At 44.2% G+C, this 15,406-nt stretch overlaps 1 protein-coding gene across 2 annotated transcripts; it reads left to right on the top strand.

Annotated features, from left to right (window-relative positions):
- Positions 1–930: 930 nt before the first annotated feature.
- Positions 931–13,666, top strand: hat1 (histone acetyltransferase 1). 2 transcript variants are annotated; one of them, XM_053877649.1, is made up of 11 exons: positions 931–987; positions 1,468–1,539; positions 1,613–1,688; positions 3,376–3,496; positions 8,023–8,199; positions 8,299–8,420; positions 8,957–9,061; positions 10,237–10,343; positions 10,546–10,697; positions 11,407–11,523; positions 13,132–13,666. In XM_053877649.1, the coding sequence occupies exons 1-11, from the start codon at positions 981–983 to the stop codon at positions 13,300–13,302; spliced, it is 1,227 nt and encodes a 408-aa protein (XP_053733624.1). In that variant the 5' UTR covers positions 931–980; the 3' UTR covers positions 13,303–13,666. The 2 variants fall into 2 exon arrangements, with proteins under 2 accessions (XP_053733624.1, XP_053733623.1); XM_053877648.1 differs by having other exon boundaries at positions 8,023–8,420.
- Positions 13,667–15,406: the final 1,740 nt, after the last annotated feature.

The following is a 15,406-nucleotide window of genomic DNA, read 5'->3' as shown; positions in this document are numbered from 1 at the left end:
CAGTGGCCTTCCAATGGCGTCGGGTCGCGGGGGCAGCCGAAGACGTTAGAAGACCCAGGCCTGCTCCCTGTACCCTGCTCTGGATCATCTGGATACAAGCAGAGGTGTTCCCAGGCCGTCCCTCTCATATGTTCTGGGTCTGACCCGTGGCTTCCTCCCAGTTGGAGATGCCCTGATATATGAGCCAGAAAAAGAAAGTCTCACAGTAGTGTAGAGGCTCCAGCCATGTAACTGGGCTTCGAGATCAGTGTGTGGAGTTTATATTTAATCACAAGTTAACTCAGGTTTAGTCTGATGAATTGAGATTTTTAAAAGAAAGTCTATTGACTGCCCTACTTATATTGTGCTACATGTGACGTGACAAGATATGCCACATCTTATTATCGTCACGACCTTCCACTGTGGGGTCAGTTAGTATAATAAATAATGATTACACTAGTATTAGTGGTTTATTAACATTTATACAGTTATTTCTAGATTGCTAAATGAAATTGTTGTTTGTTTAATTATTCTACACAAAAGTAAAACACAAACATATTGAGTCCCTCACAGCTACTGTGAACATCACATTAGTGGTGACCCTTGTACAGTTTAACTACAGTAATAACTGGATTATAGCAATAATGCCTTGCGATTCTGTTGATTGTTAATTCACATTGAAATGTGACCAATGTCACCAATCTGCTAGTGGTAGACAAGGTTCATCCCACGCCTGAAAATGTTGTTTATGTGTCAAGTTATGCTTTTAAATTGTTTTTCAATGACGTGCTGTTAAACTAACCAGCATGTAGTAAATTAAAAAAAAACCCAAAACATATATTTTTAAATAATATATGTTTTAAACGATGTTAAATAATACTATTTACTTATTTTCATTTATTTGAGGATTGAGTTACTTCCGTTTCGAGAGGAAATACGTCATCCGGAAGTGCTCGTGATTCCGCGCGTCTTTCGGGACAACAACACAGGCGTGTGGAGAAATGGCGGGTAAGCGACCAGCTGTCATGAATGTTGTTTATTCTATTCGTATATTTACAGTACCTGTCTACACTCGCGTAGACCACGTTTCAACGCTCTCCCGTGTCCATTCCTGTTCGTGCTAAGCTAAAATAAACGTGCCCAGGACATGCTGCTGCAGCGGCCTGGCAGTGAACTTTAGCATCAGGCTATGATACTACATGACGCTTTCAAATACTATGTGCGTTATCGGTGGTTTACGGGATCAGACGTCTTGATCCAAATAGGAAAATAAGCGTTTCAACACTTGAGCATGCTTTCCACAGTCGAGTGAGTCGCTGGGGGCAGAGCAACTTGCTAAATATGAGTTTAAACACCTGCTCATGATCTCAACCAAACGAGCGCCTGCTAGTTGATGCATACAATAAACCGCTGCAGCTAAAAAGTCGACAATGGCGTTGAACAATGCACACGACAGAGGATCGTCAATATACTCCTTTTTCTGTCCAGCTCTCAATAATATGGAGAAGAAACTGGCAGAGTACAAGTGCGACACCAATGAGGCCATCTGCCTCAAGCTGAGTAAGTATTTTGCTGCATATTTACATTGAACTGCATCGTTCTTCAGCTTCAAGCTCCTCTTGTTTCGTTTCAGTGCGCTTTCCAGATGATATTGAAGATGACGGAACAACCTTTCATCCAGAGTACAGCCACCAGATCTTTGGAGATGAGTGAGTGTTGACATTTTTATTTTATGACTACAAACCACACATGACCTTCAAGTTATTCTTCAGAATGTATATGTTTCAGATGCTAGTTACATGATGTCACCTCGCAATGTCGACATACATGTATGATGCGTAGAATACCGACCGTTAGAGTCATTTAACTTGACTCTAACTGCAATTATTCTCAGTTAATCCCACCTCAGATGTACTGTGAGGACACTTTGTGTCGACCAACAGCATGAAATAAGATCAGTGATGGTCTCATTTAACCTTAAAAAATGTTTTTGAATTGCTATAATTTGTGTAATTCGGAATGGGGTTTCAACAATGACTTTTCTGAGTATTATTTAAATGTTGGGCCCCATGAAATATGTTTTTTCCCCCCAAATTCCATTTTTTCTGTTTTGACTTGAAACTCTTGTCAAAATCAGAATCATACTTATTGCCATGGTCAGTGGGGATCCCACCAACTAGGAAAGTGTTTCGGAACAAAGTGCTGTCAATAAAATAATGTATATAAAATATATAAAATAAAGTAACCCACAAACAATAAAGGCTGATAACAAATTCAACAGTCACTTACATCAGTGCCAAATATAGTTTTCATAAACAACTAAAATGTATACAAATGAAATGGAAATTAAATCATTGTTTATTGAAGTGAGAATACAAACAACATGCCTTTTCCCCCTTCTGTACTGTATCATACAGTGCACTGACACATTTTAATTCCTTGAAAAGTAGCTCAAACAAGTTATTAAAGCTGCAACATAGTTAGTGTTTTACATTCTCCTGACTCTCCTGACTTGGGCTTGTGCAGAAATCAACACTCCACGTTTGCAATGTGAGGGCGCAGTGCTCATGCTCAAAATGTTATTATTGCTTTGAATTGTGGGTTTCAAACCAGTAATATAAGCTGTTTAAGTAAAGTTATAAGATGATTTAAACTCACATTATTTAGAGAAACTGAATCAAGTTAAAAGTTAAAATGAACAGGTTGAAATATTGATCAGAAAATGTGTCATATCAATAGAAAAAACTCCTTGAATGGAAATATATAAATAAAATATGCCAAAATGAATTAGAACAAATAAACTTTTTGTTATCTGACAATGATCTGACTGTTTCCCTGAGATGCAGCGCTGCACCAACCTTTCCTCCTGCTGTGTTAAAGTAGCACTGGCTCTCCCAGTTATGGCTTCGGTGGTTGCTATGGTTACCGTGTGCTCAGGTAGAGCGTGCGCACTGGCTTGATCCAGATCAGCAACTGCCACACCTGTGTCTCCGTGAGCGTTTCATGCCGTAACATCCTAATTGCTCTTCCAAATGAGTCAAAACTACGATGGGTTATTCTTGCATTTGGGCAATCAGGGAATGCAGTAATGGGCCCATTAATTATTTCAGCAAGCCTAATTGCCAGCCAAGCTCAATCACACAGTTGCATAATGACGACGTCTTTTTTGGCATCGACTGCCAGTGAACTTGTGGTGAACAAACCGAGGCGTCCCAGTGGAACGTTGGGCTCCATCGGCAGACGCAGGTGTTGATCTCACGGGAAGTAATGAAACGTGTCTCACTCTCCTGACTTGTTAGAAGACGCTGCTCCACAATAAACAGCTGCTTATCGCTTGAAATCTGCAAGTGAAATATCCGACCGAACTGGAACGCATTTGAATCGACTGTCTTACAGTGAGGTGGCGTTTGGATACAAAGGTCTTCAGATACAACTGTATTACACTGCCGGGAACCTCAGCACGCTCTTCAAAGTGAAATACTCCTCAAAGGTCACTGAGGCCTTTGACTGTGTGGAGGTAAGTGTGATCTTATTCCTCTCTTCGCTTAACATACCGCATCATCATGGTTGATTTCTCACTGTCTCAGCCTTCCGCACAGTTGCGGACAACATAGGCCTGCACGATAAATCATTTAAAATAAAATGCTATTTTGATTCACCCTTGTGTCTGCTGCAAAACATGACAAAATGGACGCCCTCCAGTACTCGAAACCGGACGCCGTGTGTCTTCAGCAGGACGCACTAAATGTGTTAGTGGCGGTATAATGCCCAACCCGTAGTGTCATATCACTTGTTTATATTAAATTGTGTTTCCGCCCTGTAATTTTGCCAAATATGATCCAAATTCACAGATTCTCAAACCTTTCACAACCATATTTTGGGCATCGCGGTCACCATATTTGTTTACCACCGTAATCTCGCAGTGATCTACATCTGATCCTCGCGGATGTTCTATTTATTTCATCAAGCCTTTATATAAGTATTGTTTGAATGAATGAATGTTGTGGTTGTGAAAGTTTAGAAACAGCTGATACAACTCCTTATCTTGCATCAATATATGAAACAAAGACGGAGACACAAGGCTGTATACAAGATGGCTTGCAGTAAGGGAAAGAATTGTTATAAAAATGTTTTTATTGTTATTATTTTCATTGATCAGGGTCAGCCAAGTAAAACAGCTGCCCAGGGGCCCCATGCATCTCAAAGTGTTACCGTGGCAACAGTTACTGAGGTCATGTCTGTCAACGTTTATTTGACTCAGATGCTTGTTTATTTGTTGTTTATCGAGTTATTTTGGTACAGATAGATGTTTACAGCTTTGTTTTTTACAAAGCAAGTTGTTGTCAGTCAGTTGATTTAGTGAGTCGGGAGGGGGGTGGGGTTAGGGGCGGGGTTATGGGTTGAGGGCGGGTTTCAAACGCCTAGCTAAAAGCCTGTTGTGAGGTAAATGTGTTGGCTCATTGGTGAGGTGCTTAGCGCTACATGCTAATCCACCGTTGGGTTGGGTTGGGTTTTCTTGTGTGCGTCTTCAGTACAGTACAGTGCAGAGTGGGAACAGTGTTGTTGATAGGTGACGTATCTGGCTCCACCGCTTCTGTCATCCAACTGACTCATCACCATAGAGTTTTGAATGTTGAGGATTGTTACATACATGTCTTCCTTGTGTTTTTTTCTGGTCGTCTGGTGCCTTGGAATTCCCCTGTCAGAGTGCGGATGTCAAAGTTTCATGACCTGGCTGCAGATGCTCCTCTTTGTCTGGTCACAATGATCTTTACAGTTATATTGTTGGGCGCATTGGAGCCTGGGGGGGTGGAGGTCGAAGACACCATGGCCTCAGTGAGGTGGCACGCTGGACATACACTTGTTTTGGCACCACCTCAGGTGTTTATCCAGAAGGCTAGGATACAGTCTGTCTTTATAGAGGTCTTCTGTGGCCCGGTGAGCAAGGGAACATACGAGGCTTGTCACGACACTGAAAACTAGCTCAATATCGGTGCCCAGGAAGATGCTGTTTTCGATGCCGCAGGGATAATAAGACAGAGCGACAAACATGATGCTCTAAACTCGCATCTCCCTGATCTTCAAACCGTGGGGGTCGTCTGACTGACTGATGTCTATCGGTGAGGAGCGTTGACCCCTGAGTGTCGAGCGTACAAGCGGCTTCGAGTGCAGCTGGTGACGGTCTGGAGAGCAGCAAAGATCAGGCGGCATCTGAAGAGTGTTTGTCTCTGAGAGCTGGTCGACCGCCGGGCTTCGTGCAGCTGGTGTGAAGTGAGCGACGAGGGGAGGTGGAGTTTCCAGCTGCCTGTCGAACTGCACAGTTTTTACTTATACACACACAATATAGGTTCACTGTCTGCATTTAAAGCAGGTTATTTATTAAACTCTGGGCAGGAAAGTTGAGCATCTGGATTGTGTTTCTTTTTAAAGCAGGTTGACGGAGGAGATGAAATAATACCAACAGGACAAATTAGGTAATTTGTACCCCCTTTGTGCTTTTTGTCGGGAATCAAAGGCATTAACAAAATAATCTAAAGGTGCATTGTTGTGTCGCATTCATCCCAAACCGAGTCTTCTATTCTGGACGGCTGTGCAATTTACTGTCTAGTGTGTCGGAGAGTGGCCGTCACAAAGGGCGGTGTTTGTCCATGGCCTCCTAAGTACGCTTCTTATTCCTTAGAAATGTGGATGAACAATGACAATGCTCAAGAGGTATTCAGCTGCAGGTGCATTACCTCCAGTTAGATATTAGCTGATGTCTGAATGGAGAGAATTAGCAGCATTTTGTAGTTCATTTTACCCCGGCCTTCTTCATTTCTGGGTTTTCAATGGCGAGCAGCGAGGGTCTCGGCGCTGAAATAATGCCCATCACACATTGAGGCGGTGTGAAAGGGCCGCTTGGTAAGTGTTCTCATGTCAATCCTTGTGGAAATGGATACAATGCAAACATCACAGCTGAACTCGCCACACGTTGCACCGCCTAAAAGGTCCGAGGGCCGGGCTCCTTTGTCTCGCTGGCGCTTTGAAAACGCAGGGCCATATTCATTTGATTGGGTTCACTTGGCAGGATTAGAGCGGAGGCCTCCTTTGTGCATCCCAGAGGTTTGTTAAGTTGAGATCAATTCATTTTATTTCCCAGTGAGGAGCCCAAATGCCTTCCTGTGACAACTTCATCACATATTCATGGTTCGACATAAGTAGTAAATGTAGTGATTTAAGAGGCCCGTCGAGTTGGGGGAGGTGTGTGGGGGGGTCGAGCCGACAGTTTTAATTGCCTAATGGTTTTCCATTCACCCGAACAAAACGGCTTTATGTTGCGTTTGATTCTGCCTGTTACTTCGTGTGTGTTTGTAATCTTAGCCAATATGCGTTCACACGCACGACTTAAGTGTCTTTCTGAAATCCTTTCTTCAATTTAGCATCTTTATTTCATCAACTCAACATTCACATTTGAGTTTTTTATATTATTTTGATGGAATTTCTCCCAGAATAGATTTTTAAAGTCTGTTTTGACTTTAATCACGGTTAAAAAAACGGTTCAACTTCATGGCAAGGACTGAAAGGTCTGAAATGACTTGAATAATCCAACTCAGATGAAGGATTTGAACTAGTTAACAACAAACTTTCACTTCAGTTTTTTTTTGCCAGCTGATCGGTCAAGTGTTTTTGCTGTGCGAGGACTGACAAAGCTACTATGGCTTCATGGTTCTGAGTCGTGGAGAGTAGCAGGAGAAACACCACTGCCAACTACACTTCTGACTTGAATTAAGTCACTTGCCAACTCACTTTCTAAGTCAAGCACTCCACAACTCACCCCAAACGTGTGCCTGATTGGTAAAATCTGAAGATCTGACATCTTTCACACTTCTGGCCTAAGACCAGGGGTCACCGAAGTGCTCCAGAAAGAGCCGCAGTAGCTGCAGGTTTTTGTTTCAACCAACCAAGCAAGCACACACAGCTTCACCAACCAGCTGCACACTTTGGAGACCCCTGCCTCAGACTGTTAGCCTAACATTAGCCTTGCTACGTTGCTTCATCCATGTGTGCTGAATCAACACAGCGTGTAAAAAAGAGAAACAAGGAAGCAGACAGGACGTTTTTTATGTTTATAGAATTGGTGACGATAAAAGCGCTGGTTTGAATAGATCTCTCTCCGATCTGCAGCCGTCCTCACAGGTCCCCCGCTTTATTTGTCCGGCAGGATGCGTGACTTTAGTACTGCGAGCAAAGGACTTCAGCTATTATGATATTTTAATTAGGATTTTGCTGTTAAAACCTCGGTAATCATGTCCACATCTGTGATGCGTTGCTTTCCTCTTGTTTGGATCCTTCCTCTTTACGTTTGATCACGTGAGATTTCATCACAGAGATCATTATTGTGAGGGCTGGTTCTCATTGAAGCCATTTCACTAGTTCCTGCACTTATTTTCCAGACTGGGTCAACATTTTTGTAGTTATACTAAAAACTAAAAATGTCAAATCCAGTGGACGGCAATGGGATCTTCGATATAGGGTTTCAGCATCTTCCAGTCCCTCATGACTCACGAGAGTATTTTGCTTTAAAAGGGATGCCAGACAAAAACAGGGAAAAAGTCTTACCCTCACTAGTGGTTACCAACTGTACCAGTATCAGCAATGAGGCGTCCCGGCTGAGAGAAGCTAAGTCATCCAGGAGGGACTCGGAGTAGAGTAAGCATGGTCCACTACAGGGCCTCTGCTACATGTTGGCGGTATGAGGGGCTCAGCCATGGTCTCAAAAAACCCAAGGAGATCCCAGCCTTCTTGGGTGAGCGGCGGGGACTGGTCAACATTGCACCACAGTGCTGGTATTTTGGGCTGTGGGAGGAAATTGGAGTTCCAAGCTGGAATCAAACTCGTTGCTCTGAGGCCGCCCACCGCGCTTTGACTCCTGTGTAAAGTGAGGCCGCTCCAGCCGTCGATCCGTGTCAGTCCCTGACCAACCTGTCCGCGGTCCATCGATCACACGTTGAAGAACCCGCCTGTGACCGTGTGCTCTTCTCTCCCCGCTGCTGTATTATTCAGCCGGATGATATTGATGGAAAGATCCGGGAAATCATTCCTGCTGGGTTCACCTGCAACACGGACGACTTCATCTCGCTCCTGGATAAGGAGGCCAATTTCAGGCCCTTCGGCCCCCTGCTTCACTCGTACACGGTCCACAATGAGGAGGCGGGAGAAGTCACATACCAGATTCATAAGGTTCGCCGTCTTTTGTGTGCTAATCGAAAGTTTGTCCCTCCTGGAGAAAGTTTGTGTCAGTGTTCTGTGTGTGTGTGTGTGCGCGTGCGTGCGTCACAGGCCGACCTCACCTGCCCGGGATTCCGAGAGTACCACGAGCGCCTGCAGACCTTCCTCATGTGGTACATAGAGACGGCGAGTTTCATCGACGCCGACGACGATCGTTGGGACTTCTTTCTCGTGTGGGTGCCCTCTTTAATTGACCCCACTCGCCCCCACCCTAAAGCCTTTCTCTGTGTGTCATTGAAAAACAAAGGCGTCCTTTGAGGCGCTTGTGACCAATTACCAGAGCAGTTTGATTATGTTTGAAGAATTGTTGATCAGGCAAGAGCGTCCTTTGTGGCCCAAGCCCTTTTCAGATTTTTTTTTCTGCAGCCAAGAGCTGAATGAATACTGTTGTCTTTTCAAAGCCAGAACAATGTCTTCACAGTAGAAAGAGCCTCTGCCAGTGTTTTCTTTACCTTGGCACCTATTAACCAGGACAATGGGCAGAATGGAGTGAAGTGATTTTGGAGGAGCTCAGTCCCTCCGATAAACCCTTCTCCTGCTCTAAGTTGCAGTACTCCAATTAAGTGCATAATGTATTCAGGTTGCAGCAGGTGTACCCATCGGGCCCGGCTGCTCTTACAGGGCGAGGGGGAGAGAACAGCACCGCTCAATCGGACCCTGCATGGGAGTGTGCCTGTAATTGACCCGTTTGACTCGGTTTTATCTGCAGGTTTGAAAAGTACAATAAAGACGGGGAGACTCTCTACGCGACGGTCGGCTACATGACGGTGTATAATTACTACGTGTACCCGGACAAAACTCGACCACGAGTGAGGTAATTACCGGGGGGGCAGCACGTGCCTTCCTGGTCTGTCGAAAGGACGACCAACCATTTCTTTATGGCCATTCCGAAGAAGCGCTTGTGGTTTGTATCTGGGAAAAACTGTTTAATTGGCCTTTATGAGTTAGTAAAGAGATATAAATCTCTTCTAATGTACAAAATGAATTATTTTTGAACAGTTTTCAGTTGTTTCACTTCACAACTTGTAGTCCTTTTGGGAGGGATTTTCAGTGACCGAACCAAGTGAAGAGGCAGCAACCAGTTTAGTTTAAGACTCGCGAGCCAGTAAGGACCAAAGGATCCTAACTTGTAGGATTGTTAAAAAAAAAAAATAAATAAATAAATCATAGATCTTTTGATCAGACTTTACTTCATTTTCTTTTTTCAATTTACCCCTTAAATTGTAATCATTTTGAGGGGGATTTTCTGCGGCGTGACCAAATAAAATGGCTGCGAATGAGATTGTAAAATATGGATAGTTAATAGCTGATAGGTGTGGTTTAAATTAAGCCACACTTTGCACCCTTCTGAGTCATTAAGGACAATTTTTCATATGTTTTGGAATCTGGAGAGCGGCTTATGTTCCTCATAACTCTTTAAAACAAATGTATTTCTAACTTGTCCTTTCCTTCTTTTAAATGTAATAACATTTCCACAGAGAATATTTCCAAATAAAATGGCAGCAACTGCTGCAGGTTTGAGTCTCTCAGACTTTACCAAACTTTCATTGGCGGCGACCAATGTTTGCAAAATTCAAGCACCGAAAATGTTTAGTTCCTTTGGAGTTTTTTCTTTTTTTTCCCAGTTCAGTTACGAAATCCAAATACCGATTTGTGAAATATGCAAAGTGATTTGGGATTTAAATGAAGCCAGTTAATACTTCAGAACCTCTTGACTTGTATCTCCAGCTTAAATCTCCAATGAAGAGTAACACTTGATCTATTCTGTGTGAATGACCTTAACCTTTAAGGTCTCCTTTCTTTGGTCCAGTACATCTCCACATAAAACTGTCTCCCAATTCAAGATCGGAGTAAAGTTGAATTAGACGTGACTCTAAGAAGGAAACAAAGTGTTTTTGTGCCGTTAGCACAGACGGATAAGTCACAACCAGATGAGCGGAACAATGTTCCTGATGATGAACTGAGATGATTAAAGTTCTACTTCCACAGCCAAATGTTGATCCTGCCTCCCTTCCAAGGAGAAGGTCACGGCGCTCAGCTCCTGGAGGCCATCCATCGATTCTACTGCGGCTTCCCCAAAGTTCAAGACATCACAGGTGAGTCGCTGGGATCCGCCCCACTTGCCGTACCAACAAGGGTTTTGAATATTTTTCCCGTCTGTGTCTGTTCTCATTTCTAAAAGTAATACAGCTCAATGATCTTGCCATCAACAAAGTATCACTTTGATACCAATGTAATGGATGTTTCGGTCATCAGATATGGCTTAAAAACCTTCTCTTTTTCCCCCAATTCCTCAAGCTGAAGACCCCTCTGAGAACTACGTGAAGCTCCGAGACTTTGTGCTGTCCAAACTGTGTCAAGGCCTGCCGTCCTTCGCCGAGGACAAACTTCACCAAGGCCTGTCAGAAGACATGATCAAAGAGTCGCAGGAGAAACTCAAAATCAACAAGGTGTGGTGTTTGTTGTGATGCCGACCGCCCATAAATGGTCCTCTCAAGCTATTTCTAAAGCCAGTGTTTACGCTCATAAGTGGCTGAACATAGCACCATGATGTAGCTACAATTGAGAAAATAACCAAGCCATATGACACTTTGTTGATGTTAGCATGAATTAGCATTTCTGCTAACTGTAGCGTTAGCACTTTACTGCAGTACTAAAGGTATTCAGATTAGATTTGATCGGGAGTTTCTTTACAGGAGCACAGCAACGTTTAAGACATAGACAAAGCAACAACACTGTAGAAGCAGCGCTACTATCCTTTTAGTTTAGTCCAACAGTAATTTGAAATGCTGTTCAATCATAATCGGCTCTTAAACCTTAAATGTTCTCCTCTGTGGTGTTTTAAAATGATATGGCTGTAGTTTTAATGGATAAGCTTTGTAAAGTTGCTACAAAAGGTTTTCAGGAAATGCTGTAAAATACTCTTAATAATAAGTTTTTTTTCCGCCGAGATATTTCCCAATATTTGGTTAAGTTTCTCTCAGAAAATGCAGAAAATGCTCCTTTATTAGCATGATAGCATTAGCGTATATTAGCATTAGCATGTATGAGCTTTGGGTCCAGCACTGACACGGGGTGTTCATCTGCTTACGTATTGACATCTGAAGCTCTGGTTGCCGTCTACAACATGACCCATGAACTGCTTGTGTCGTCGGGCAGAAACACACGCGGCGAGTGTATGAAATCCTGCGGCTCCGAGCTACGGACATGAGCGACGAAGAGAAAGCAAAACAATACCGTTTGGAGGTGAAGAAGAGGCTGTTTGGACCCTACAGGGTGAGTTGGTGTTTTAAATTGCGGTAAGAACCGTAGCACGCGCCGCCTTCTCCCAGCATCCGTTTAGCGCCAACAAACGCTGGCGTGTCACCTTCCTATTGTGTTACCTTATAAAAGTTGCACAAAAATGTATTTGGCGTGGCGTGAGAAGTGATGGATTCCCAGCTGTGTATTGTTCCTGGCACAATGGCGCGCGCCAGGCGTCTGGCAGGACCACTGCGCCAGCTTTCTTCTATTCAGACGCATGTCATTAGTCAGGATTTGCATTTCTTTGGGAGGAATAATTTTCAGCAGAGTGTGTTGGGAGCACTTTACAGAGAAGCTTCTGCTTTTCATAGCTGTGCTCTTTGTGCCTGCTTTTGCTACATTCTCCCGGCAGCTAGCCAAATGTAGCGTCCCGCGCTCAGCCTCGCGTCCTGACCACTCCAGAAGTGGGTTGGAGTCCTGGGAATTGCCCAGGTCTTCTTTCTCTATCCTGTCAAAATGGACTGAAAATATTTAGATCTATTGAACAGGCATTCTGTGAGAGGAAATATGAGTCTAAACAAGACTCGGTAAACGTCTCCCTTTTCTTTATTGGAAGCTCATTTCAGCAGAATGGTCTCTGTCTTCTGCTTGCTGTGTGAATTCCTTCGCCTCTCCATCCCCTTTTGAGCTTCCTGAGGAGTTGAAGACACCATGTGGACATGCGAGGTCATCGATGGATGGGAGGGGTCTAGTTTTTGGGGCAACTTCAAATGAGATTTTGTTGAAGTCTTTAACGCTCACGTGGGTCACATGGTATGACTGGGCTGGCCATATAAGGCCTCCAAACCATGAGTTTGACATAGACACGTTGAAAGGATGTGGAGCATGGGATCCTGCTCTATTGGGCTGCTATGAGTCCAGCTTGGGAACGACTTGTCTTTCAAGCATCTGGAGGTCTTGTTCATGGGTGGGTCATGGCCTGAGCCTGAAGGCTAAGTGATCTACGTTTGTACCGAGGTCCCAAGTGTTGGGGAGTGAGCCACATACAAGCAGACCAGGTGAGCGCCCTCAGCCTTGAGAGTGATCCTCTGTCCTCCTGGAGATGTTCAGAGTAGGACTGAGGAAGCCAGCTGGCTGTCAGGGACTTTCTTTAGGGAAGAGGTGTCCCTCTGTAGTTGTCCAACTTGAGGCCTGGGGGCCAAATTCGGCTCGCCTAACCGTTTCACGTGGTCTACAAGAGCTTTAATACAAATGACTGGCTTTAAATTGAGCAGGAAAAGGGCGGCATGACGAGACCATGACTGGAGGCTGGAGCGATGGAAAAGCACATCTGTGACTCAGTGGTGGAGGAGTGAAATGCATTTAGCCTCCAATAATTCACTTCAGTACAAGCGAGACTCTGTTTAAAACTTTTGATTGAGTTTGACACTCAGTGGGAGGAGGCCCTGGGGCGGAGCTGGCTCACACCTCGGCTGTCCTTCGGTGAAGCTGGAGAATTGTAGTTTGACGGACATCAGGGCATTGAAGGAGCTCCGGTTCCTAGTGCCAGACAGGACCACACGGAAAGATCACTCTGAAAGGTCACAGTTGCTCATGAGCCGGATTTCAGGAAAACTTTTTTGGTTCTGTTTCCACGAGCAGAAGAACCAGCGGGAACTGGCCAAGATGAGGAAGTGTTTGCGGCCGGAGGAGCTGGTGTCCCACATGGGTCAGATGGACACACAGGTGCAGCACGAGGAGCTGGAGAAGAGCTACCAGCTGGTGGTGGAAGACTACAGGAGGATCATTGAGAGGCTGGCGGCGCATGCCTGATGAGATCACGCTCTCCACACACAGGTGGTCCCCCCACATCTGTACAAAGCCACATCAACAACAGCTTCAGTTGAGAACTCTCCACGTAACAGAACCCCCAGTTTTAGCTGAAGAGTGTTTACTGTAGCCGAGACGCTGCGGCACAGACTGTTGGTTTGTTTTCCTGCGGAAGTGACACGAGTGAGTCGGTTTGAGTTTACAGTGAGAGCTCCCCCGGTGGTTTTAACACGACGCCTCGCACTTCTTCTCCATCCTTCTTCATTTTAAAGCACTTCGTGAGAAAACGTTAAATGGGGTTTTGTATCATGTTCAGATAGTGAATTTTGAATTGTTAAAAAAAATAAAACCTGAACCTTTCTGTTCACCTGCTGTCGGACTTGCTGCTTTAAAACATTTTTTTAATATTAACATTGAAGGGGCCACATTGCAGATTGTTGGGAGGGGCACCTCATGCCAAATGATAGATGGAAATTGAAGTATAACTGAATTTGGTTGCTAAAATATGCAGAAATGTTGCAATTAGCATTATATGCTGACTATATATTTTAATTCAATGTTTTTTTAGCTCAAGAGTCTGAATTTAAATGAGGGATATTGGAAGATCTTGGCAACAGAACGATGTAAATATGAGGAAGCTAAGTAAAAATATGAAGTATTTCTTCAGCATATTTTATTAAGGGACAGGATGTAATGTAAATAATGTGAAATAGTGACTAAAATTACCATTTAGGTATACATATTAATCGCAAGGAAAGAATAAAAACAGTGCGGATACAAAATAAAGACATGCAAAATAGCTCATGGGGAATATTTAGAATTCAAGTGGTAATAATCTAAAAGTACAATTTCTGTTTCTCATGATGGGCGCGTGTCACCCCCCTGGACCACACTTGCCCACGTCTGTTCAGGAGTCATGAAGCTGCAGGGTTTTCACTGTGGTCGTGTTTAACTCTTATGAGGGAAGATTTTTTTTTGAAGGCATAGTTGGGTATTGCTTGAATGTACATCAGGGAGACGGCAGATGTGCTCAGGTGTTTAGGAGACAAAGTCAGAGAGGCTGGATGGAGATGGTTTGGACATGTACAGAGGAGAGAGAGAGAGCCAGTACATTGGTAGATGAAGATGTTGAGATGTTGGAACTGCCAGGCAGAAGGTGGAGAGGAAGGCCAAAGAGGAGATTGATGCAGGTGGTGAAGGAGGACATGAGGTTTGTAGGTTTGAGAGAAGAGGAAGCAGAGGACAGGGGGAGATGGAGGAGGATGATCCACTGTGACCCCTGAAGGGAGAAGCTGAAAGGAAAAAAAGAAGAAGTTGGGTGAATAAGTAAGAAGCATTTATATATTCTATTGCTTTTACACCTCACCATTTCTGCACTGAGATATTGATACAGACAGTGAAACGATGCTGGATCTTCAACTGTTGCAGTGCATCGTGGGACGTTTTAAAGGTGTGCCCCTGAAGTTTCGTCCCTTTTTACCTGGACAGTGGAGACGTTGCTTGACTGTTCTATCCCAACTCTGTGGTGGGGGGTGGAGGGTGTGCCGTTCCCCCCTGGTGGCGAGGCACTTCTGCTCAGGCACCCTCTCACAGTTAATGCCACTTCTGCAGCTGCTGGTGTTCGCTGATCGGCTAATGAGCATTATGGTTTCCAATTGAAAAGCTTTGTGCCACTTCATTAGCGCTGCGTGTTCCGATCACGTCGACATTATCCCGAAATAAAGTCTGGCGGGTCAATTTTTCCCTCTCGCCTCTTCAATCCAGACCCAACCTCCGCACCCTGCTCGGCTCTAATCCCAATTGATTGAATGCACTCGTGGTCTTTTTTTTACTGCAGTAAAAGTGGCTTGAAGCGCCCAAATATTTTACAACTACTTTGGTCATCGAGCGACATGGTGAGTGAAATCTATGAGGAGGAGATATTCCGTCTGGTAGCTCCCAAACTGCGAATGTGTGGACACTGAATTCAAGATGTTTTACTGAGAGTTGAGCCAGAAATGAATGGTAAAAGAAGCAGATTCCTACGTGATCAGTGCCTGTGTTTTACTCAAGATGCAGCCATCTTTGGCCCCTGGGACATTGTTTTTTTTTGCTATTCATCAAACGC

Source organism: Synchiropus splendidus, chromosome 10 (genome assembly GCF_027744825.2).
Source record: "Synchiropus splendidus isolate RoL2022-P1 chromosome 10, RoL_Sspl_1.0, whole genome shotgun sequence".
In the NCBI taxonomy this organism is placed as follows: domain Eukaryota; kingdom Metazoa; phylum Chordata; class Actinopteri; order Syngnathiformes; family Callionymidae; genus Synchiropus; species Synchiropus splendidus.
This window is presented reverse-complemented; position numbering and strand designations above follow the sequence as displayed.

What these genes read in the sequence shown, in the direction of transcription:
- hat1 (XM_053877648.1), top strand. An exon ending in CACCAGATCTTTGGAGATGA is followed by an intron (nt 1,689 to 3,375) that starts GTGAGTGTTGAC and finishes ACTGTCTTACAG; the next exon opens with TGAGGTGGCGTTTGGATACA. An exon ending in AGAAACTCAAAATCAACAAG is followed by an intron (nt 10,698 to 11,406) that starts GTGTGGTGTTTG and finishes GTCGTCGGGCAG; the next exon opens with AAACACACGCGGCGAGTGTA.